At 38.6% G+C, this 26,308-nt stretch overlaps 1 protein-coding gene across 5 annotated transcripts in view; it reads right to left on the bottom strand.

Annotated features, from left to right (window-relative positions):
* CDKAL1 (CDK5 regulatory subunit associated protein 1 like 1) overlaps positions 1 to 26,308 on the bottom strand; it is a 607,581-nt gene that overhangs the window by 393,460 nt on the left and 187,813 nt on the right. For all 5 annotated transcript variants that reach the window (XM_018039026.1, XM_018039029.1, XM_018039027.1 and 2 more), the window contains one exon: positions 25,291 to 25,339. In XM_018039026.1, coding sequence (XP_017894515.1) covers positions 25,291 to 25,339 — 49 coding nt within the window. The remainder of the gene's footprint in view (positions 1 to 25,290; positions 25,340 to 26,308) is intronic.

The raw sequence follows: 26,308 nt of genomic DNA, 5'->3' as shown, positions 1-26,308 counted from the left end.
CTGTGGGGGTGTTTCCAGATGAGACTGATATTGAATTAGTAGACTTGAGTAAAGCAGATTGCTCAGCCTAACACTGGTAGGCATAATGCAATTAATCAAAGACTTGAATAGAACAAAAAGGCTGAGTAAGAGGAAACTTCTCCCACCTGACTACTGAGCTGACTAATTGGTCTTTGCCAGCCTTCAGACTCAGAATGAAATATTAGCTCTTCTGGGGTCTCATGCCTTCCCAATTGCTTACCAGAACTTACACCGTCAACTCTCCTGATTCCCTGGCCTTTGGGCTTGGACCAGAACTACACATCAGCTCTCTGAAGTCTTCACCTTGTTGACTATTGGGAATTCTCAGCCTCCTTGATGGTGGGAGCATGTAACATAATAAGACATGCCTTTACACACACACAAACACCCTACTGGGCTCTCTTTCTCTGGGGAACCCTCACCAGTGCAAATGTATTTTGCCAATATTTTAGTTGTAGTGTTTGTCTTATTATTGAATTACAAGAATTCTTTACATATTCTGGTTATATGACCTTTATGACATATATGATTTGTAAATATTTTCTCAGTCTGTGGCTTACAGTTTCACTTTCATGATGGCATATTTTGAAAACTGAAGCTTTTTTAAATTTAATGAAGCTCAACTTACTATATTTTATTTTATAGCTCATGCTTTGGGTGTCATATCTAAGAACTCTCTGACTAGACCGAGAGCCCAAAGATTTCTCCTGCATTTTCTTCTACAAGTTTTATCATTTTCACTCTAATAATTGGGTCTAGGGCCCACTGTGTTACTTTTTTTTAATAAAGGTCTAACTTTATTTTTGCACACAGATATTCAACTGTCCCAGCTTCATTTCTTTTCCTTCTTCCTCCTTTGTGCTATTGTCATCACATATATTAACATATACTGCTGTGAAAGTGTTAGTTGCTCAGTCGTGTCTGAATCTTTGCGACCCCATGGACTGTAGCCCGCCAAGTTCCTCTGTCCATGGAATTCTTTAGGCAAGAATACTGGAGAGAGTGGCCAGTCATTCCCTTCCCTTTCATTCTCTTCTCTAAGGGATCTTCCAAACCCAGGGATCAAAGCAGGGTCCGTTGCATTGCAGGCAGATTCTTTACCATCTGAGGCACCAGGGCAGCCCTCAAATAGTTGTATAAACTCAAAAATATAATACTAGAATTGTTGTTTTATACAACTGCATGTTTTTTTTTAAATGTTAAAAATATCTATGTACAGAGTACAATATATTTACCCACATAATCACCACTTCTAGCACTCTTCATTTCCTCCTGGGAATTTCCAGTTGGCACTACTTTCTGCCTGAAAAATTATCTTTAATAGTTCTTGTAAACCAAGAAAAAATGTTATTTGGAAATGTCTTTGGTTTGCTGTTATTTGTGAAGGATACTTTTGCTAGGTATAGAAATCTTAGTTGACAGTTTTGTTCTCTGAGTAAAAATCTTAGTTGACAGTTTTGTTCTCTGAGTACCGAATGCATCACTCCACTATCTTTGACCTCTGTTGCTTCTGATGAGAAGTCAACCATTAATCTTGTTGTTCTCCTACACATAGTATTAATATGTCACTTGTCTTATGCAATAAAGTTTTTCCCTCTCTTTCAACAATGACTATGATGTGCATAGGTGCAGATCTCTGGGATTTTTCCACATGAACTCACTGTTGGATCCAAAAAGCTAAGTAACAGTTTTCATCAACTTTGGGAAGCTTGTTGTTGCTGTTATTGCTTTTTTACTGGATTCTTTTGTGACTCCCATGATGATACATCTGTTGGTGTGCCGGATGTCCCACTGGTCTCTGAGGCCCTTCTCATTTTTCATCTGCTCTTCTACCCAAGTCAGGTCTTTCTCTTCATCTATCCACAAATGTTCTTCTTCTGCCATCTCAGATCTGCAGTTGAGCCTCGCTAATGCATGTTTCACTTCAGCTACTGTACTTTTCAACTCCAGATTTCCTCCTGGTTCTCATATAATTTCCATTATTTGGTAATTCTTTATTCAAGTCATTGTCATCATCGTTTTCATAAGCCTTTTAACATCACTTCACTTAGTTCTATCAAGTCTCTGTCTTCTAAATCCAACATTTCTGGCCAAAGACAATAGATACTTACTGCTTTGTCCCACCTTGATTATGGTTATACTTGGTTTTGTTTCCTTTCATTGAAGCATAGTTGATTTACAAAGTTGTGTTTAATGTCTGCTACATAGCAAAGTGGCTCACTTACATGTATATTTGGTTTCTTTGTATCTATTATAATATTTTATTAAATATTAGAAATTTTAGGTAATATATTGCAGCAATTCTCAATTCACATTTATCCCCTAAAGGTTACTGCTGTCTTTGTTTAGTAATTCACCTGGACTAAATCTATGAATTCTATGTCTCTACAATGAATGGCCATTGATCTCCCTTCTTGGTTTTTTTGGCTTTTATGTCCCCAGACTAACTTTCTAGCAATCAATTCTGTATCTGCATAGCAAAGCTAACTGAAGGACTAGTCAATATATGCTCAAACACCTTAAGCCAGTAAAATTCCTAACTATGTGTTGTTGACTAATCTGTGTGTCAGCTGAGAACATTCAATGTTAGGGCCATTTTCAAGTCTGCCCCACCTTTTACTTTCTCCTGGACATTTTTGGGCCCTCTCCCATCTTCTCAGGGTGAGCATGCAAGCTCCAGCAGACAGGTAAGTTTAAGTGGCTTGGGCCCGCTCTGGTCCCTGCTAGGCATATGTACCCTCTAATCAACTTTCAGTCTGTGAAGAGTTATCAAGCATCCTCTCTCTGTCTCACTTCCCAGAAGTCTCTGCTAAAGCCATGGCTAGTCTGTCTGTCTACTACTTCTGCCAAACAAGCTACAACTTCAGGTATATAGAGTCAGAGACACTCCATCCCCTACCTACCACCGCCCCCTCCCCGCCTCCCCCACCAAACCTACTCACCCCTAGCCACTTGCCATTAAAGTCTAAACAGTTCTTCAAGTCAACTGAGGCTTCTTGGTGCAGCAGTGAAGCTGCTGGTTTTCACAACCTGCTCTGCCCTAGGTGAACAACCTTGCCTATGGAGCTGAGGAAAGAAAATAACAGTACCACCTTAGACTCACACTGTTCTTACCAAAAGCACAAACACCTTAGACTCGCACTGTTTTTACCCAAAGTTCAGTTGTTCACACAAAGACACACTTCTCAGTTTGCTGACTGCTATTGGTCAGTTTCCACAGTGACAGAATGGTTTGTTTTCGACCACTTGTCCAGTTTTATTGCTGCTTGTGGGGAGATTTGTTGACCTTCACATACAGTCATGCCACAAGCTAATCAAAGCCAAATTTTTAAAAGCAATTATTTAAAATAACTTCAAATACATAATTAGCACAGATATAAGACTCATATAAGCAATTATACGTATGTTTCATCATCCCTCAATTCAGAAAGCTATATTGCTTAAACATCTCCTGTTCAGATAGCTTTTCAGGACTAGAAGTAATAAAACCATTAGTCATAGCCTTTTTGTGCTAATCACTTTAATAAGAAACATTAAGTACTTCATTTACTCTGAAAATTCTTGCTCTGATGGAGAAACATAGCTCGACTCAGGCAAGCATTTGGCATACCAGATTTCACAGATTTCCAAGATAAGTTCAACTCTTCCATCACAAGTCCAGTTAATGAAGAGGTGAGCAAGATTGGCATGATAACATAATAGTTCTGAGAGATGCCAAAAGTTCAATAATGACTATGCAAAGGCATGCTATTTTCATACTAGCATGAGACAAATTTCATTATATCCTGCTGAGACTTCAGCAATATGAGCCCGTACTAATAACATTTGATAAATTATTCATCTCCACTATCTACATGCAAATAAAGGAACATATCTCTGCCTGATGATATAATGAGTTATTTTCCAATCCAATGATTCATTAAAGAGCAGCAGACCTAACAATAGTCTGGGTTTTTTTTTTTTTAATTGAAAAAATGTACTACACTAAAAATAAAGTAGAAAATAATATAAAAGCCCTTCATTATATCTGGCCAAAGATGAAAGAAAGGAAATTCAATCACATAATGATTATTAAAAATAAAAATAAAAACAGGCTAGCAGTATAAAACTTTTACACCTGTTATATATCATCTCTTTTAAAAATCTTTTTGCAAACAGAATTGCTGCATCAAATTAACTCCTTATATCTATAGACCACAGAATAAACACATATGCTCTTAATATTAATATAAATCACTACCCATTATATGAGTAGGTATCAGTATTACCCTCTAAAACAAACTGAAATTTGGCAAAATAAAGAATAAAACTGAAGATGTCTTAAACAAGGTTTATCTATGGGACAGAAAGATAGGAAAAAAGGGAAACATGCTCAAGGAATAAAAATCTGGAAGGCAAAAAGGAAACTCTGAGAGCAAATTTATATTGAAAATGAACATGCTATACTTCTGAAGGGACCAAGCCACATGGACCACCAATAGACACTCACACATGGCTTCTCTGTTCAATTCCTTCTGGATGGTCACTGATGCCTAGCACTGTAACGGAAAGAGAACACCGTTCAATGAATACTGATTTATTTTGTGACTACTGTGAATTTCATCACCCTTTGTGGCTAAAGAGAAGGAGAGGAAGAAAAGAAAACAGGACAACAGAATTTGAAAGAAAAGCCGAGTAAAATATTAATTTTTACATCATTTCAACAGGCCTTCCTGATAGCTCAGGTGGTAAAGAATCTGCCTGCAATGCAGGAGACCATGGTTCAATTCCTGGGTAGGGAAGATCCCCTGGGGAAGGAATAGGCTACCCACTCCAGTATTGTTGGGCTTCTCTTGTGGCTTAGCTGGTAAAGAATCCACCTGCAGTGTGGGAGACCTGGGTTCGATCCCTGGGTTGGAAAGATTCCCTGGAGAAAGGAACAGCTACCCACTTCAATACTCTGGCCTGAAGAATTCCATGGACTATATAGTCCATGGGGTCGCAAAGAGTCAGACACAACAGAGCACCTTTCACTTTTTCAATCACACATAATAAGAGGAAGAAGTATTAATAGGAACAGTTGGAAACAACAATGCTCAGGATGGCCAGGTCAACTGATAATAACATGAGACCTCTGAGGAGACAGAAATAAAGATGTAAGTGATTAAAACAGAAATGTATGGTTTTAATGCAAGGATGAAAAAAGAAGATTGCCTTATATGTAGAATGGGACACACTCAAATGTTCTATTTCCAGAGATCTTTTATCTTTCCAATTTTCAATGTAAATTCACATTTCATCTCCTTTAAATAATGGTCAAATATGTCTCAGTGGGCTTATTAACTATCTTTAATAAACTTCTCTCTAAGTTGTTACAAGTGTCACATAAAATTCATCCTGTTAAACCAAATTTAATTTTAAGCCTGAGGCTTTCAGCAGTTATTTATAAATCAGCTACAAAACCCTGATTCTGTGCTGGTTTTTACACTTGATCTAATTCAGTAAAGAATGTTACTAAACCATTTTATTAGCTAAAATTATTACACATTACAAAGTATGGAACCTAAAGCTAGTTTGCTTTATATAATTCACTATGCATACTTGTGAATTCATAATACTGACAAACCTATATGAAAAAGGCATGTTTTGAACAATAATTGCTATACTTGTTGAATTAACATTCAATGTTCTTTTGGATTTTTCAGGAGCAAATAATCTTTTCCAAATCTCACAGGGCTAACTGCATTGAACATTATTAGAGCTGAGGAAAAACATCCCACCCATACATACTAGAAAACCCAATCTGTCAACATATCAGGAATCCAATTATAATGGTCATTTACAAGCAGAAACGTACCAACCCCTGGAATATGTGTATATATAAATAGACACATACACAGAGTGATAGAAATAGGACTACGTACAAAATACATATTTATTAATGAAACTATGTTTCCATGTAAAAATCAAACCTCCCCCTCTGATTCTTCAAACTACAGTGAGTTATACAAAAGCCTTAGAATATCATTACACATTAGAGGAGCACTGGTAATCTGGCAGCTTGTATTTCAATTGTTTATTTCTTTTCCTTTTAATTTCTTTTTCTTCTAACGGCTCTATAAACAGCCAGACTTTCCTTTAATATTTCATCCATTTCACCTAATTTTAAAGGTCATTCACTATTTCCTTAATATGTGACCACCCACCTCCACCACCACCAGAGAGGCCTCATGCCAAATTTTTTCATCCCTTACTAACTGCTCTCACTTCACACAAATTCAGTCCTATTAATAGACATTCCAAAGACCTATCTGAACCCTAAGCTCTGGGTCAGCCCGCTGGAAAACTTCCTAATAAAGCAATCCAACATGATGCTGGGGACAGAGGGTAAGAGAAGGCAGATATATACTCAAGCAAAAATTTCTAAAAACGAGTAACTGCACTACAAACACAGCTCTCACCTAAGTAAATACAGTCCCATCAGTTTGAATATGGTTTAAGAATATTAGAAAGCCAATGCTCAATTTACTCTGTTTTTCTACAAAACGCTTGGCACTGTTTCTTGGCATAGCCTCCAAAGGCTTTTTAACTACTTAATTACACAGAAAAACAAGAATTTGGCCAAAAGTTTGTCTCTACTCCAACCAATGTCATTCTTTAGATGTAGGCTCCTCCCAAGAAAGCCAGCATTCTCCAACAGTCACACTTAGTAACTCTCTTGAAATACTGTCATCTTAAAAGAAGAGAGCAATGTAAAACAAAGAAGCTGGGTTAAGTGAGAGAAGCAGCTAATCTAAGCTGGAAATTTTTACCTGAAATTCCAGAATTGATGCAAAAACAAGATCAGTACAATTTGAGTGCCAATTTTAACTACTAAGATTTCAGCAATCATGAAAATGTTTAATGTTAACTAGAACAACGACACTTAGAAAAAGACAATAAGAACAGTAAGAATCAATTGTCCAAAAAGACAGAAGTCAAAGCGTGAATCAAAGTAAAAGTGAAGAAAGCCTACTAAAGTTCTGATGTTACCAGCATGCATTTTCAGAGTTTGGGGTTGGAGAGGAAGAGGACAAGAACAGAATACAAAGCCTAACCGCCCCCCCCCCCACCAAAAGTCTGAGGGTTATTTCAGTATCAAAACTCTTGTTGTACAAAAATGTATTTATATTGTAATTATAATGATGTGAAATTAATGTATGATCTGGAACTATGGGAACCCACTCCAGTACTCTTGCCTGGAAAATCCCATGGATGGAGGAGCCTGGTAGGCTGCAGTCCATGGGGTCGCACAGAGTCGAACACGACTGAAGTGACTTAGCAGCAGAAGCAGCTGGAACTATGGAAGATGTAAAGAGGAAAACATGTTGGAATGGAATGTTCTAAGGCAATTTTTTTTTCTTTTATTTGCACAGCGTTATTGGTATAACTAATGGCAACTATTTTAAAGTCATCACACTGGACAAAGAATACTTATAATAAACAATCTGCATAAGCAAGATATCTTCATTAATGGAGATACCCTCTGGAGGCAAACTAGCTCAGGTCACTGGCTACAGTAGGCTCTCCTGAATTCTAAAGTTAAGTAGCTCCAACACTTTAATGTTTATAGCAGTAAAGCTACTCAACACTTCAGTTTCAGTACGTAAAGCACCCATGGCAGTAATGCAAAAACTTAATCATTGCTCATGCTCAAACCCATATCCCCCAAATTACTGTACCAGGAATGGAAAGCAGAGATAACAGACCTAATAACAGATGGCATTCAAGGGTCCTTAAAAAATAGAGAGAATGATATTATACAAGAATTGAGAACCTGCAAGCCACATTTAACTTTCACAAACTGAAGCTCCAATCCCCAAGTCCAATCACAAATGAACATGTCAAGTTCCTCCTGCTATTATTCAAATCATTATAAAATATGGCAGAGGAGAGGTGGGAACAGTATAAAAGCAGCCTCAGAGGAAGGAAGGAAGGGAAGGGGGCATCCGGCACTTGCTTATTGGCTTTCAGTTCACACTCATGGTCCTCAACCCCTTGTGACAGGCATCATCACTGCCTTTCTGCAGAAATGTGGACAGTGAAACAAGTGTAAAAATGTAAGGAAAACAAAGAGGAAGCACATTTTATATCACAACAGAACACACTAATGCACACGCATAACTGGAACAGAAAGTTCCAAAGTGGCACAGATGAGTAAAAAAATGAAGTATGTTTGAAATATTATATTTGTTATTTAGGTACAACATAAAGAGTCCCCAAATACAAACACCCTGATCCCCAAAAAATTATTCTGTCCTGAGTCACCACAGTGACTTCTGCCTAAAGGGATTTAAGGTCTTGAGGAAAACAACTTGCAAACAAATAACTGGAATGAAGTGCCAGAGGTGATCAACGTCTTTAAGTACAGTGGTTCACCATGAGAGAGTGGTCAGCTTTCCTTAAAAAAGGAAAAAGATCAGGAAAGGCTTCGAGGAGAAATGACACAGTAGTGTGGGAGGCCAAGCAGGAGAGGCGCCAAGTTACATACATGACTACTACATACGTTTCCCAGCACATCTGGATACCATACTACTAACACAGCGAGCAGATCTTTGCTACAATTCCTGCTTGTTCATTTCCCACTTCTTAAAACCAGCCTATCACTACAATCAGAATTCACTGAGAAGACTTATTAAGACTTGCCATAAAGGAGCTCCACTGTGAAAAACCACACCTTCAAAAATTAAATGTGTCTAAACATAGTTTATGAGGTAGAAATTATGTGGGTTTGAGATGAATTCTTAGTTCTAATCAGAAGACTGGTCAAACATTATTTTTAAAGCTTAATTCAAACCTTGAGTGTTGAATACTGGAGGGAAAAGAAAAACAATCTTAATTCAAGAAATTACAATTAATACTGATTATGAAATATTAAAGACTGAAAGCTATCCACATCAAAATCCTCTGGTTACAGCTTCAGTACTTATCTGGCATAAACACAAAACTAGCATTTAGAACATAGGCTATATCCTTAAAACACACAGGAGGATTTTCTTGACCTAATCATTTGACAGCAAAAACTGTACAAACTGTGTTTTACTTTAAAACCTTCCGAAATTACCCTTTAAAAAACACCCAAGAGAATGCTCTGCAGAATCTCTTAGCTTTTTTTTAATTAGATTAACTTTTTATTGGTTGCTTACAGTTAATGAATATGTGTGCTCACTCATTGCCTAAATTAAATACCTTTACAACAAGATTAAGACTAAAATATGCTTTTCAGAATTTTTTTAAAAGATATAGCAAATCTTTACTGAAGTGAAGTGAAGTGAAAGTCGCTCAGTCATGTCCGACTCTGCGACCCCATGGAGTAAATGGTCCATGGAATTCTCCAGGCTGGAATACTGGAGTGGGTAGTCCCTTCTCCAGGGGATCTTCCCAACCCATGGATTGAATTCAGGTCTCCCATACTGCAGGTGGACCCTTTACCAGCTGAGCCACCAGCAAATCTTTATCAACTCCGTACAAAAAAGTTTTTTATGATGGCACAAAATAAAATCTCATGCAAAACTGAGGAGAGAGAAAAAGAAATCACGTAAAGGAACAAAATACGTGAAGAATATGACAGGGAACTAGAAATAGGTGAGCCAGGACCTTAGTCAATAGTCAGGAGGGATGGAGATAATAAACAGGTGTCACTTTCTCACTTCCCTCCATTCAAGGTAAGCAGCTTAACAGAACTGGAGATTAGAGGACTAGGTTTCAAATTATGGTACACTGCAATGTACCATAATTACTGTATAATCAGCAATGCCAGGTTCCTGTGGAGTACAAATGAATTAACGTATACGAAAGGGTAAGCTACAAAGAGCCAGAAAGAAGTTAATTACAGTTGCTACTGTAATTAATGCAATTGTAATCCTATCAAGACCTATAATGCAAATGACGCTTCTCAAAAGGAAGAAAGCAGGGAGATTTTTACAACTTTAAAGCACTGTATGTTAAAGTCAGATTCCATTTATCTTTAAACCTCTGGAGGGCTAGGAAATAGGTCACAAATAATTGCATTGATAATGATAATCAGGTTTTCAAATGGTTTTTTTTTAATGTATAAATCAAAGTAGATTCAAGGTCATCCTTCTCAGATCACTCGCTGGCATTCTGATACAATTTCTTGGATATGAAGAAAGAGAAAGAAGGCAGAAGTAGGGCACCAGGGACTGCACCTGACCTGGGTAAGTCTAAGCGTACGTGCTCCGACAGCCATGGCTATCTTCTCACCCCAGGACACCTGAGTGACAGGATCCTGAGCATCATACCAGTGACTCACAAGGCAATGAATCCAGCTGAGAGGCCATGTGGCAGTCTCCAGCCTGGCTTCCCCAGGTTCAAATAAAAGACCCTACTATCTTGCCATTCTGGCGAAGGGTCCCCCTCCCAACAAACACTCTAGAGAATCACTGCTGCAAGTGAAGTTCATGCCTTACATTAAATCCTCTCAAATTACTTCCCCCGCGCCCCCAGCAATCCCAGCCACCAAGAGGCAAAATACCTGTCTCAAAGCCCCAAAATAAAACACACCCCAGGGTAGAACTGAAAGTTGCTTTAGAGAAGCACGAAACTCTTAAGCAACACGGGGAAGTACACAGCCTGTCATCACCTAGGAGGGTGATACCAGGGAATGGAATAAGGGCAAAGGACTGAGGGAACTGTCTTTATTCAAGACCCTCTTCACTGGAGAATATGAGGACACAGAGAAGAAAAATGCACAGTGTGTCTGCCACAAATGCCTTCAGATTCATTTTGTAAGACAACATGGGAAAAAAGGAAAATCTGGCATGTGGAGATTAGTCTGCGAGAAAAAGCTACCGACATTACAGTAACTTTTGCTAGAGATCACTGTCCAAAATGTCACCATTTCCTTCTAATGATGGGCTCAGAAGCTCATTTTATATTGCAGACTCCCAACACTCCTAAAATTTCCGAGTTGAAGGGACCTACCATATCCTACAATTTATGGCCCAGGAAATGGAGAACCAAGGAGCTTGTGTGGGTTGTTAAACATGACACTGTGAGCATCAGAGCCAAGTATTTCAGCATAACCCTGCATAGTCTCAATCCATGATTCTCACCCATTACAGCACCAGACTTCAGCGCAGCTTAAAGAAATGGTGCACTTGTATTTTCAGTTACAATAAAGATTTCATGTGTTGGACAGCATCTTTTATGAAGACATTTCAATTACTATTTGTTTCTTACTCAATGCAGCATACGCTTTGTTATAAAACAGTAGTACTGATTAAGTTTCTACTTAAAAATCCATCCATAGTTGATCTCCTAACTGGAGATTCTGCAAATGAATTTTTCCATCCTCAAACTAGTAAGGAAGTGAAATTGGTGTTTATTCTTGCAGTCTCCGAAGTAATGGCTGCATGTATGCTGTATGCTTTGTAGAGGATTATGAGATGAAGTTTTCAAAGAAAATATATGCATCTTCAAACATTAGATACAAAACTTTAATATTAACTGAGCATTCTTTCTCAACATCAGTTGCTAGCAAGATTAAATTTTCTAAGGAAGGGCCAAGGACATCACCTAATAGAAGACAACCTACAACTTGTCTCATTAAGTAAATTCTTCTATCAAAATGTTCAAGAAAAAGAGAGGATCAGATTTCAATTTCCTGTCCAGTAACATCTGAGCCATCAAATTACTCTATGTTGCCAGTTTTCTCACTTGTCTGTGATATATAATTTTACTGGCTATAAAATATTTTTAAGAAATTTTTCAAAGATGTCAAAATTTTATGTATTTTTTGCTCCTGGGGTTTAAGATAGTACACCTCTAACATGATCTAACATGGTTTTTCACTTTGTATTTCTATTTTTATAGAACTCAGCTATAAAGTACTAAAGAAGAATTACCAATACAATTTACTATTTTGTTGACAGTCATATTGAAACAGACAACACCACAATCAACCCACAATTTTACTCTCTATTTAAAAAATGTAATGAAGCTGCTAGGATTATTTTCCCTAAGTTTACAGTCTTAACTATTCTTGCCACATTTTACTAAACAAAAATAGTAGAGTCTTTAAATGAAGACAAACTTCTCCAAATAGTAAGAAAGTACATATACACAAGCAGAGTATAAAAGCAGTGTACCACAGGCTAATTCTCTAAAAAGATAGTTACAATAAAAGAACTTAGGTACATTGAAGTTTTTTTAATTATATTAATTTTAAGGACTTCTATGAGAGCCTCAAAATAGGATTAATTGATCTACTTGGCATTACTAAAGAAAGTAGCAAAGTGAAGTGAAGTTGCTTAGTTGTGTCTGATTCTTTGCGACCCCACGGACTGTAGCCTACCAGGCTCCTCTGTCCATGAGATATTCCAGGTAAGAGTACTGGAGTGGGTTGCCATTTCTTTCTCCATAAAGTAGAGTAAACAGAAATTGGAACTACAGGACTCGGAGATCTTTACATCCGAGAATACCAAATACTTGAAAAGAAAATTATTACAGACATAATTAATGTGACTGATGTTCAAACTTTATAAACTGTTTTAACATGAACAGCACTCACAAAAATTTAGAATACAATAATGCATTTTTAGAGAATTCAACAATCTGCAATCTGCCAAGGCAGTATCAAACTTTGCAAAGAGTTAACATGTAAACCCAATTTTCACAGCAGGCAAGTCTTTGTTAATATTTAAACAAGGAAGGATGAAGCTGCTTTACCAGACAGATCACTGAGACCACAAACACATGGGCTGGGTCATGGGAAGCCTGAGAAGTTCAAACTTAAAGTAATTTCCTTTCCTTGTTTTGAACAATCAAATCCAGTGAACCATTATAACAGTTATGTGAAAACTACATTACAATCGTCAACCTGACGAACTAATCAACAGTATGCACCCACCCCACTCCCACTCTGGAATAAAGAAATCGAACTTAATGAAACACCCAAGACTTCATATCAATAAATCCCATTATCAGTAAAGGTAGCTGCTGCAAACGATAAGATCATGCATCTCTGAATAGAAAATATAAGTGATGAACACACAAAGCAGTGTAATTATAGTAACACAACCAAAACATATAAAACACTGAAGTTAGCATAGCAGAATTCACCTGAACACACAAAAGTAGTGTAATTAAATTAACACAACCAAAACATATAAAACACTGAAGTTAGCATAGCAGAATTCACCTGGGAAACATACTTATGCATTTGAGTTTTAAAAGCTTTACTGGCAGAAAAGTATTTGACCAACTTAAAGTTCTTTAACTACTTTTATTTTCAAAAATAAAATAAATGCAACTATTTCCCATGTTTAAAGAAGACTCTTGGGAGAGCATCTCTTGGCTATTTTTGAAGCAGATAAATAATACTGGGACCGCTTATTATTTCTGTGGCTAGAAACAGGATTGATAATTATAAAGTTATAGATATTCAGACAAGACACAGTGGTTTCCTCTCATGAACAGTCCTATCCAGTCATGATTCCAAACCATCTATTATAGAATTAAGTGATGTGAAGAAATCAACTTACAGCCTTATGGGAGAACTTAGCTGTTTGGGGTCATAAAGAAATTTGCTTGGTCTTATTTCTAAAACTATTATGGTTTGAAAAGTGCTATCTAAAAGAGATATGATGAATAAAAAGTTCATTCTAGGACAGACAAGAAACATAGAGGACAAATAAGTAAAGGTAGAGGCCTATGGTTATTCGGGGAAACTAAAGGAGAGGAGAGAAAGGAAAGAGGATGGAGAGAACATCAACTGACACATCGAAGGAGGCAAAAATGCAACGCTTACCAACCCGTAACCACAGGCTAATACAGAACATACAGGTAAAACAAACAGGCTTATGAAAAATAAAAAAGACTGCAATAAATTCTGGCTCCTTTTGTTATCAGGAGGCAGAAGTTATCACCTATCTAACTGCACCAGGGACACTGGAAAGTGTTCACAACATGTAGAACCAACATCCACCTTTTTCCACTATATTCAAACTATAGTAACTACAGCAGAGATTACACATAATGAGAGGCTGTGTAGGAGTGCCCTTTCAAAGCATATTTTGAAAAATCAAGAAAATTATTTTCAGTTCAGTTCAGTCCCTCAGTCATGTTCAACTCTTTGCGACCCCATGAACTGCAGCACACCAGGCCTCCCTGTCCATCACCATCTCCCAGAGTTCACTCAGACTCACGTCCATCGAGTCAGTGATGCCATCCAGCCATCTCATCCTCTGTCATCCCCTTCTCCTCCTGCCCCCAATCCCTCCCAGCATAAGACTCTTTTCCAACGAGTCAACTCTTCACATGAGGTGGCCTAAGTACTGGAGTCTCAGCTTTAGCATCATTCCTTCCAAAGAAATCCCAGGGCTGATCTCCTTGCAGTCCAAGGGACTCTCAAGAATCTTCTCCAACACCACAGTTCAAAAGCATCAATTCTTCGGCACTCCGCTTTCTTCACAGTCCAACTCTCACATCCATACAGGACCACTGGAAAAGCCATAGCCTTGACTAGACGGACCTTAGTCGGCAAAGTAATGTCTCTGCTTTTGAATATGCTATCTAGGTTGGTGATAACTTTTCTTCCAAGGAGTAAGTGTCTTTTAATTTCATGGCTGCAGTCACCATCTGCAGTGATTTTGGAGCCCCAAAAAATAAAGTCTGACACTGTTTCCACTGTTTCCCCATCTATTGCCCATGAAGTGATGGGACCAGATGCCATGATCTTCGTTTTCTGAATATTGAGCTTTAAGCCAACTTTTTCACTCTCCTCTTTCACTTTCATCAAGAGTCTTTTTAGTTCCTCTTCACTTTCTGCCATAAGGGTGGTGTCATCTGCATATCTGAGGTTATTGATATTTCTCCCAGCAATCTTGATTCCAGCTTGTGTTTCTTCCAGCCCAACGTTTCTCATGATGTACTCTGCATAAAAGTTAAATAAGCAGGGTGACAATATACAGCCTTGACGCACTCCTTTTCCTATTTGGAACCAGTCTGTTGTTCCATGTCCACTTCTAACTGTTGCTTCCTGACCTGCATACAGATTTCTCAAGTGGCAGGTCAAGTGGTCTGGTATTCGTATCTCTTTCAGAATTTTCCACAGTTTATTGTGATTCACACAGTCAAAGGCTTTGGCATAGTCAATAAAGCAGAAATAGACGCTTTTCTGGAACTCTCTTGCTTTTGAAAAGCAAATACTGAAAAAGCAGATGTGATCCAATTCTACCTGTGATCCAATACTATCCCAGGTGTACAAGACTACTTATCCAAGCTCAGGTCACTTGCTCATTAACTTTGAAACATCTTCAAGAAAATTTTCATTGGACTTTACAGGGAGGTTCCTCAGTCATTAACACTGATAAAACTATACTTGAGACAGTTCTGCCTTGCAGTCTCAATTTACAAAAAGTTTATATTCTAAATCAGTAACAAATGCAACATACAATTCTGAGAGAGTAAAGATTAATAGCAATGTGTTACATAAGAAAGAACAGTTCGGTGAAGTACCCTGGGAATTCAGGTCAGTCTAATCCAGGACCACATCAATTACCAAGAAGTCAGAAGAAATGGAAAATCAATTAAACTTGCAGATTGTACCATATTGGAAAGTTCTGAATTAGCAACACTGGAGGCATCTGGAATTAGACTAAACGAAATACCAGCAAAACAGATAAAATAACAGAGGCCTCCTTTACTAGAGACTGATGAGGGAAGAAATATGACATAACAGTAAAAACATTTTTTCTATTTTCAATATGCAATATTTATTTACAAACACTTATTTTAAGTTACCTGGTTAGGCTATCTTTTACACAGATGAAAACATTTTATAAATATTACTTTTGTTTAGAGGACTTCATATATCAGAAAAAAATGCTTAGATTTGTATTTCCTTCAAAGCTTTTGTACCAAAAAGGGAGTGGGGGGCTTTAATGATCATATGAAACATGACTAAGGTGCTCATGATTACTTTTTAAAGAAATGTAAATCCTTTAATTTACAACCAAAAGTGCAAGGAGCAGCGGCTGCAGGCGCAGGAGGGCCTAGAGGAGCTACTCCACGTTCAAAGTCAGGAAGGGCGGCAGTGAGGAGATACCCCTCATCGAAGTTAAGGAGCAGTGGCTGCGCTTTGCTGGAGCAGCTGTAAAGAAATACCCAACAACCAAGGTAAAAGAAACCCAAGTAAGATGGTAGGTGCTGCGAGAGGGCATCAGAGGGCAGACACACTGAAACCATAATCACAGAAAACTAGCCAATCTGATTGCATGGACCACAGCCTTGTCAAACTCAATGAAACTAAGCCATGCCATGTGGGGCCACCCAAGACGGGCGGGTCATGGTGGAGAGGTCTGACAGAATGGGGTCCACTGGAAAAGGGAATGGCAAACCACTTCAGTATTCTTGCCTTGAGAACCCCATGAACAGTATGAAAAGGCAAAATGATAGGATACTGAAAGAGGAACTCCCCAGGTTGGTAAGTGCCCAATATGCTACTAGAGATCAGTGGAGAAATAACTCCAGAAAGAATGAAGGGATAGAGCCAAAGCAAAAACAAAACCCAGTTGTGGATCTGACTGGTGACAGAAGCAAGGCCCGATGCTGTAAAGAGCAATATAGTATAGGAACGTGGACTGCTAGGTCCATGAATCAAGGTAAATTTGAAGTGGTCAAACAGGAGATGGCAAGAGCGAACATAGACATTCTAGGAATCAGCGAACTAAAATGGACTGGAATGGGTAAATTTAACTCAGATGACCATTATATCTATGACTGCGGACAGGAATCCCCTAGAAGAAATGGAGTAGCGATCATGGTCAACAAAAGAGTCTGAAATGCAGTACTTGGATGCAATCTCAAAAACGACAGAATGATCTCTGTTCGTTTCCAAGGCAAATCATTCAATATCACGGTAATCCAAGCCTATACCCCAACCAGTAATGCTGAAGAAACTGAAGTTGAACAGTTCTATGAAGACCTACAAGACTTTCTAGAACTAACACCCAAAAAAGATGATCTTTTCATTATAGGGAATTAGAATGCAAAAGTAGGAAGTCAAGAAACACCTGGAGTAACAGACAAATTTGGCCTTAGAGTACAAAATGAAGCAGGGCAAAGGCTAATAAAGTTTTGCTAAGAGAACACACTGGTCATAGTAAACACCCTCTTCCAACATAACAAGAGAAGACTCTATGTATGGACATCACCAGATGGTCAACACTGAAATCAGATTGATTATATTCTTTGCAGCCAAAGATGGAGAAGCTCTATATAGTCAGCAAAAACAAGACTGGGAGTTGACTGTGGCTCAGATCATGAACTCCTTATTACCAAATTCAGACTTAAATTGAAGAAAGTAAGGAAAACCACTAGACCATTCAGGTATGACCTAAATCAAATCCCTTATGATTATGCAGTGGAAGTGAGAAACAGATATAAAGAACTAGATCTGATAGACACAGTGCTTGATGAACTGTGGATAGAGGTTCGTGACATTGTACAGGAGACAGGGATCACGACCATCCCCATGGAAAAGAAATGCAAAAAAGCAAAATGGCTGTCTGAGGAGGCCTTAAAATAGCTGTGAAAAGAAGAGAAGCGAAAAGAAAAGGAGAAGAGGAAAGATATAAGCATCTGAATGCAGAGTTCCAAAGAATAGCAAGGAGAGATAAGAAAGCCTTCTTCAGCAATCAATGCGAAGAAATAGAGGAAAAGAACAGAATGGGAAAGACTAGAGATCTCTTCAAGAAAATTAGAGATACCAAGGGAACATTTCATGCAAAGATGGGCTCAATAAAGGACAGAAATGGTATGGACCTAACAGAAGCAGAAGATATTAAGAGGAGGTGGCAAGAATACACAGAAGAACTGTACAAAAAACATCTTCATGACCCAGATAATCACAACGGTGTGATCACTCACCTAGGGCCAGACATCCTGGAATGTGAAGTCAAGTGGGCCTTAGAAAGCATCACTGTGAACAAAGCTAGTGGCGGTGATGGAATTCCAGTTGAGCTATTTCAAATCCTCGAAGATGATGCTGTGCACGTGCCTCACTCAATATGCCAGCAAGTCTGGAAAAGTCAGCAGTGGCCACGGGACTGGAAAAGGTCAGTTTTCATTCCAATTCCAAAGAAAGGCAATGCAAAAGAATGCTCAAACTACCGCACAACTGCACTCATCTCACATACTAGTAAAGTAATGCTCAAAATTCTCCAAGCCAGGCTTCAGCAATACGTGAACCATGAACTTACAGATGTTCAAGCTCATTTTAGAAAAGGCAAAGGAACCAGAGATCAAATTGCCAACATCCGCTGGATCATGGAAAAGGCAAGAGAGTTCCAGAAAAACATCTATTTCTGCTTTATTGACTATGCCAAAGCCTTTGACTGTGTGGATCACAATAAACTGTGGAAACTTCTGAAAGAGATACGAATACCAGACCACTTGACCTGCCTCTTGAGAAATGTGTATGCAGGTCAGGAAGCAACAGTTAGAACTGGACATGGAACAATGGACTGGTTCCAAATAGGAAAAGGAGTACGTCAAGGCTGTATATCGTCACCCTGCTTATTTAACTTATATGCAGAGTATATCATAAGAAACGCTGGGCTGGAAGAAACACAAGCTGGAATCAAGACTCCCCGGAGAAATATCAATAACCTCAGATATGCTGATGGCACCACCCTTATGGCAGAAAGTGAAGAAGAACTAAAGAGCCTCTTGATGAAAGTGAAAGAGGAGTGAAAAAGTTGGCTTAAAGCTCAACATTCAGAAAACTAAGATCATGGCATCTGGTTTCATTACTTCATGTCAAATAGATGGGGAACAGTGGAAACAGTGTCAGACTTTTTTTTTCTGGGCTCCAAAATCACTGCAGATGGTGATTGCAGCCATGAAATATTAGACACTTACTCCTTGGAAGGAAAGTTATCACCAACCTAGATAGCATATTCAAAAACAGAGACATTACTTTGCCAACAAAGGTCCATGTAGTCAAGGCTATGGTTTTTCCTGTGGTCATGTATGGATGTGAGAGCTGGACTGTGAAGAAAGCTGAGTGCCGAAGAATTGATGCTTTTGAACTGTGGTTTTGGAAAAGACTCGAGAGTCCCTTGGACTGCAAGGAGATCCAACCAGTCCATTCTGAAGGAGATCAGTGCTGGGATTTCTTTGGGAGGAATGATGCTAAAGCTGAAACTCCAGTACTTTGGCCACCTCATGCGAAGAGTTGACTCATTCGACAAGACCCTGATGTTGGGAGTGATTGAGGGCATGAGGAGAAGGGGACGACAGAGGATGAGATGGCTGGATGCATCACCAACTCGATGGACATGAGTCTGAGTAAACTCTGGGAGTTGGTGATGGACAGGGAGGCCTGGTATGCTCCAATTCATGGGGTCACAGAGTCGGACCTGACTGAGCGAGTGAACTGAACTGAACTGATATCCTTTAAATACTCTACTCCTTCCATTAGCTTCAGCTACATATCTTGTTGAACTGTGAAGATGACACAGAAGAAAATCCTAAAGTCATTACAATTTAGTCTCTCTTAAAGCAAATGATGTATGTGGATGGTATTTTCAGGCCACCAATGTCACCCCACTCCAGTACTCTTGCCTGGAAAATCCCACGGATGGAGGAGCCTGGTAGGCTGCAGTCCATGGGGTTGCTAAGAGTCGGACACGACTGAGCGACTTCATTTTCACTTTTCACTTTCATGCATTGGAGAAGGAAATGGCAACCCACTCCAGTGTTCTTGCCTGGAGAATCCCGGGACGGGGGAGCCTGGTGGGCTTCTGTCTATGGGCTCGCACAGAGTCAGACACGACTGAAGCAACTTAGCAGCAGCAGTGTTAGACACTGAGAAGTCTTTAAGTGTTAACTTAAATTCTCCATTTTCCCCCAACCAAAAGAGACATTAAAGGAATATGCTTTATACAGTTTTACTATAATTATCTGGGTTGGCCAAAACATTCGTTTGGGTTTTTCGATAACATCTTAACGAAAATCCTGAATGAACATTTTGGCCAATACAATACAATAGATTTAAATATTTTGTCACCAATGTTTCTTATTAATATGTTTTCTAAAAAAACATGACTTCATATAATGCAAACACAATGCAAACTGGCTGTGGTAGAGGCTGTGTGTCCAAATCCCCATCAAGGAAAACATATGAAGGAGCCCAACAGGAATCAAATGTAGAAAGAAAACAGTTACAGCAGAATCCCCTAGTCAGCCTGTATTCCATCTGGCCCTTCTGGGCAGAGCCTTCTTGTCCACCGAGCATTTATCAACCAGGGTCCCAGCAAAGCAGATGGCACACTGTATAATGGAAGAGATTTTAATAAAGGCACTAATTACTGAAGTTTGGCAAGGTTAGGAAGACCAACAAGAGACAATGCAAGAGTCTCAGGCAAGCAACAACATGATGCTGTTTCCAGCTTTTGGCCTGAAAAAGCAAAGGAAAAGAAGAGTTACAGGAACCAGGAGAAAAACAGATGACTAGAGAGGGCCACCTGATAGGAGTTATGACCTTCGGGTTAGGATGAGCAGGAAAGAAAGAACTGAGAGAAGGGAATGAATCTTCCCATTTCATACTCTAATCACACCTCTAACTGGAGAAATGCAACTAGACACCAGGTAACAAGGATCCTACCAATGTAGTCCACACAGGTCTGCCTCCATGGACACATGTCGAGGTGGGGAAGGGCAGGGAATGGGTCTCGCAGGCAACCAGAACTTCTCTGCTTATGTGTAAGTTCCTAAGACAAATGCAGAGCAAATTGCAAATAATATACAAGACACATCAAACAGTCCAGTTGGCTGGAGCAAAAGGCTTAGTATGGAAGTGATGGAAGAAACAGTGGAAATGGTGGAATGAGGCAGAAGTCATCAGTTAACTTGGTAGGTAACAGGCAACCATTGAAGGTACACATGCAGGAGAGGCAAACATTTCCAGAACATGAGGGCCGTATACACAGTCCAACTGAAAGGAGCATCTCTGCTATTGAAGGTGAGTTAGATTATTCCAGCAGCCTAAGTATTAAAGAGGTAGAAATAAATACACAAGAATTTCCCCCTAGTATATCCCAGGTATTGCAAAAGTCTTACCCATTTAATCCTCTCCATTTTAAACTGAGCCTCAGAGAAATAACTTACTGAAAGACAGACAAAAAGTAGTTACTGTTACAAGGACCACATTATTTCACTAACTTGTGCTGTTTTAATGAAAGTAAGGATTGGCAGAAGAAATAGAAAGCAAAGAATGGAAAAATCAGTCCCAAATTTCCATTAACCAGAAGATCTCAGATGAGTCACACAACTCCTTCCTGGATCAGCTTCCTGATCTGCAAGCTAAGGACATCTATCAAAATTGTTTCTTCTGTCTCTAAAATTCTCTTGTATTCAGTTTGATTCAGTCACTCAGCCGTGTCCGACTCTTTGTGACCCCATGGACTGTAGAACACCAGGCCTCCCAGTCTATCACCAGCCCCAGAGTTTACTCAAACTCAAGTCCATTGAGTCGGTGATACCATCCAACCATCTCATCCTCTTTCATCCCCTTCTCCTCCTGCCTTCAATCTTTCCCAGCATCAGGGTCTTTTTCAATGAGTCAGTTCTTCACATCAGGTGGCCAAAGTACTGGAGTTTCAGCTTCAGCATCAGTCCTAATGAATATTCAGGACTGATTTCCTTTAGGACAGACTGGTTGGATCTCCTTGCAGTCCAAGGGACTCTCAAGAGTCTTCTCCAACACCACAGTTCAAAAGCATTACCTTTTGAGTTCGGCGCTCACCTTTCTTTATAGTCCAACTCTCCCATCCATATATGACTACTAGAAAAACCAAAGTTTGACTAGACGGACCTTTGTTGGCAAAGTAATGTCTCTGTTTTTTAATAAGCTGTCTAGGTTGGTCATAGCTTTTCTTCCAGGGAACAACTGTCTTTTAATTTCATGGCTGCAATCACCATCTGCAGTGATTTTGGAGCCCCCAAAACTAACACCTGTCACTGTTTTCACTGTTTCCTCATTTATTTGCCATTAAGTGATGGGACCGGATGTCATGATCTTAGTTTTCTGAATGTTGAGTTTTAAGCCAGCTTTTTCACTCTCCTCTTTCACTTTCATCAAGAGGCTCTTTAGTTCTTTGCTTTCTGCCACAAGGGTGGTGTCATCTGCATATCTGAGGTTATTGATATTTCTCCCAGCAATCTTGATTCCAGCTTGTGCTTCATCCAGTCCAGCATTTCGCATGATGTACTCTGAATATAAGTTAAATAAGCAGGGTGACAATGTACTGCCTTGACATACTCCTTTCCTGATTTGTATTACTAAAATTTAAATCCTCAACCTTCCTATCTCAAACCAACCTGCCAGTGAACACCCACATCAACTCCACATCAACTTCATCTTCAACTCAACTCTTGCTGTAGACTATCAAAAACTCAACTACAATCTCTCCAATAAATCTACTTAAGCAAAACTCTTCAGTGAGAGGCTATTCCTAATTAAACCAACCTGGAAGTGATATGCCTTCTATGATACTGTGATACAGAAATACATAACCATCCCTCATTCCTGGTACTGATTTCCTAAAACTCTTATTATTTCCTGAGTGACAGCAGTGGGAGGGGCATTTTTTGTTACTCATAATAAGCTCCTTTCAAGCAAATCTGAATCTGTACTAATGAGTTAACTCCTGGAGCAAAGAGGCTGGTTGGTATCATCCCTGATGACATATGATGTGAAGCATCTTTTCATATGGTTATTTTCCACCTGTGTATCTTTGGACGTTTCTGATACAGTCACTGGCCCATTTCTTCATCAGGTTGTTTATTTTCCAATTGCTGGGTTTTAAGAGGTATTTTGTGTACTTTAGATTACAGTTAACCTGGTATGTCTTTTGCAAAAGTCTATAGATCACCTTCCCATTCTCTTGATGCTATCTTTTGCAGAGCAGAAGTTTTTAATTTTATCGAGGTTCAACTCATCAATTACCCTTCACAGACAGTCCCTCTTTGGTATATCATCTAAAAAGTCATAGCCACACCCATAGTCTGCTAGATTTTTCTCCTGTCTTCACTGTCATTTAGTTTTTTTATAATATAATTTAGGGACTAGTATATGCCTGGTGGGCTTCCAAGATGGTTCAGTGGTAAAGAACCTGCCTGCCAACGCAGGAGAAGTAGGTTTGAGCCCTGGGTTGGGAATATTCCTGAATATTCCCTGGAGAAGGAAATGGCAACCCAGTCCAGTATTCTTGCCTGTGAAATCCCATGGACAGAGGAGCTTGGTGGGTTATAGTCCACAGGGTCACAAAGAGTCAGACACAACTGAGTGACTAAACAACAACAACAGTATGTGCCAGGTACTCAAGACAAGCAATAGAATCCTCAAGCATCCTGAAACACTACTTTAAGAAGCTCAACTGAACAACTGTTAAGGTAGTGATTCTCAACCAGGAGAGAGCAGAGCAGTCATAGCAGAGTGTGAATGGAGTGGCAAATTTAAGAGCAGGGCCATCAGTCATAATGCTTAGATTCAGCTTCCAACTCCACCATTTACTACCTGTATACCCGTGTCCAAACTTCCTCTTCTGAAAAATGAGGAAAACAGACGTACTCACTTCACAGCACTGTTGTAAAATATTGAAATGACTTACTCCATGCTTAGTACAGTGCCTGTCACCCTGTAAGTGCACAATAAATGCTAGTACTTCTAGACCTTATAAGATAGGGCTGAAGTATGGTTTGGAAAAAAGTTTCAAACTTACCACTGCTACAAAGTTTTAATTCTGATATTTCATTTTATCTCAAAATTTCAAGGCAGACTAACATGTAAGTCTAAAATTCTCATATTCTGTGATCATATAATAAATTAAATAAATCTGGACCATAAAGAAGGCTGAGTGCCCAAGAACTGATGCCTTTTAATTGTGGTGTTGGAGAAGACTCTTATGAGTTCCTTGGATAGCAAGGAGATTAAACCAGTCAATCCTAAAGGCAAACAACCCTGAATATTCATTGGAAGGACTTTTGCTGAAGCTGAAGCTTCAATACTTTGCCACCTGATGCAGACAGGCAACTCAATGGAAAAGAGCCTGATGCTGAGAAAGACTGAAGGTAAAAGAAGGGGGCAGCAGAGGATGAGATGGTTAAATAACATCACTGACTCAATGAAGATGAATTTGAGCAAACTCTGGGAGATAGTAGAGGACAGAGGAGCCTGGAGTGCTGCAGTCAATAGGGTCACAAAGAGTCAGACACAACTTAGCAACTCAACAACAACAGTAAATTAAAGATTCAAAATTAATGAATAACAGCATGTAGAAGGTAGTAAATACAATCCAGCAGGAAAAGTATGCGGTTAAAAATATCAACTTTGCGGAAGTAGACTTTTTAAAAAAAAACAAATTTTCATTTACTAAAAAAAATGGTTAAAATTTTAAGCGAGAACCTCAATTCACTTAACATTTTAATATTATATTATCAGTTTTCATTCGTGCTAATCTAACAGAAGCAGACTATAAATATTTACAAATCAATTCACAGAATTAAGAATGATTTATTCCTCAGTGGCTTCAATAAGAATCTATTTCAAAGAATATTGCCTAATAAGACAAAGCGTAATTCTATTTTCTGGTGTAAATACAAAAATTACATATAGAAGAGAAATCAAAACTGAGTAGTATCAGAAGGAATAACTACAACTAATTATGTGATATAAAAGCAAGCAAAAAATGTCAATTGTACTCAATAAAACCGAAAAAAAAAGCAAATAAAGCCATTTCCTTATTTTAAGATTAAATCCTATCTTCCTGATCCCAGATTCAAATTAAGTCTATTTTACGCTAAAATAAAAAGCCAAACAAACATATGCCTCCCATATTGGACTGGTCAATGCACGAAGCAGGCAAGGACAAAATTTTATGATTTTTGTCCAACAATAACTTTCGTAAAAATGCTTAACAAATGTTAAGTATAGTACCTTCATGATATAGTTCAAACATATACATTATCTCACTCATAACACCCCCTAATACCACTCCTCAGGTGAAATCACTTTACGGTTTGATGAGTAGATACCAAGTGTTAAATATTTATGCAGAGTTGTTCCGTGGTGTTTGTTCCCACTTACAAACTATGAGATGGGTGACAGATAAGGTAACAGACCTGTCCCCTGATTTTTTTCTATACATCATCAATACACTTAGATCTACCTCATCTGTGATACAGTTCAAACAACATACACATTATCTCACTTTCAACACCTACCTTTAATTGTTTCCTCCACAACTTCCACTACACGATCTATCTGTTGAACCTGAAAAGAAAGCAAACGGTCAGGCAAGCAGTTTATATGCAAAAGAAACATTAATTTTTGTTTATCCTTCTGCTTGGGTCAAGAGAACACATTTGAAACACCCAAATGCAGGTCTTCTTTAATTAAAGCATTTGAAGAGAGTATAAAAATACTCCATATTGTTTTGTGTTATGAAATTATCACTCTCCATCCTACAATTATAATTAAAGAAATCATATTACATTTAAATAAACTGCCTGGAGTTCAATTAGAATAGCCTATCAAATATAAACTCAGCACATCCTGAGATATAAACTGCAGTTTAATTAAAACATGTATCTTCACACAGAGCTTCAAAGAAAATAGCATAATATGACAACCTACAAAAAAGGACTTGCTGGTATTAAGAAGATCTACTCCAAATTTGATGCTTTATTATTTTAACACTGAAACCCCTTTTAATGAATTTCTACCATGTGCTGAGTACTCCACTCAGGTCCATGGAATACAAAATCAAATAACAGCTCCTGCTCCAGACACCAGTGACTAAAGATTTCCCAGGGTGCCATGGGAACACAGAGGGAAAACATTAATAATAAAATATGTCTGAGTAATCCAGCAATGCTTAGTGGGAACCAAAGGTGACTCCTGAGGGATAAACAGGATTAAGATAGGAGATGCCCACTAAGGGGATTCAGAAGAGTGGCTAGAGTTTGGAAGGAAAATGAAAACAAGCAAAGATTGTAGCCTAAGAAGCTAGAGGAAGGAGAGCAAGACAAGTAAGAATAGGTCATAAGCTGATATTTTTTTCTACATTTAAAACTCTCAAAATCATTATTGTTCTATTACAAAACAGAAATATTAAAGATAAATAAAGCAATTTATAACACCCTCCATTTCCAGTCCTCAGATGAACTCACTCATAATGGTCTGATGAGTAGATACCAATTGTTAAACATTTATACATAGTTCTGTTCCATAGTGTTTCTT

Source organism: Capra hircus, chromosome 23, assembly GCF_001704415.2.
Source record: "Capra hircus breed San Clemente chromosome 23, ASM170441v1, whole genome shotgun sequence".
Taxonomy (NCBI): Eukaryota; Metazoa; Chordata; class Mammalia; order Artiodactyla; family Bovidae; genus Capra; species Capra hircus.
This window is presented reverse-complemented; position numbering and strand designations above follow the sequence as displayed.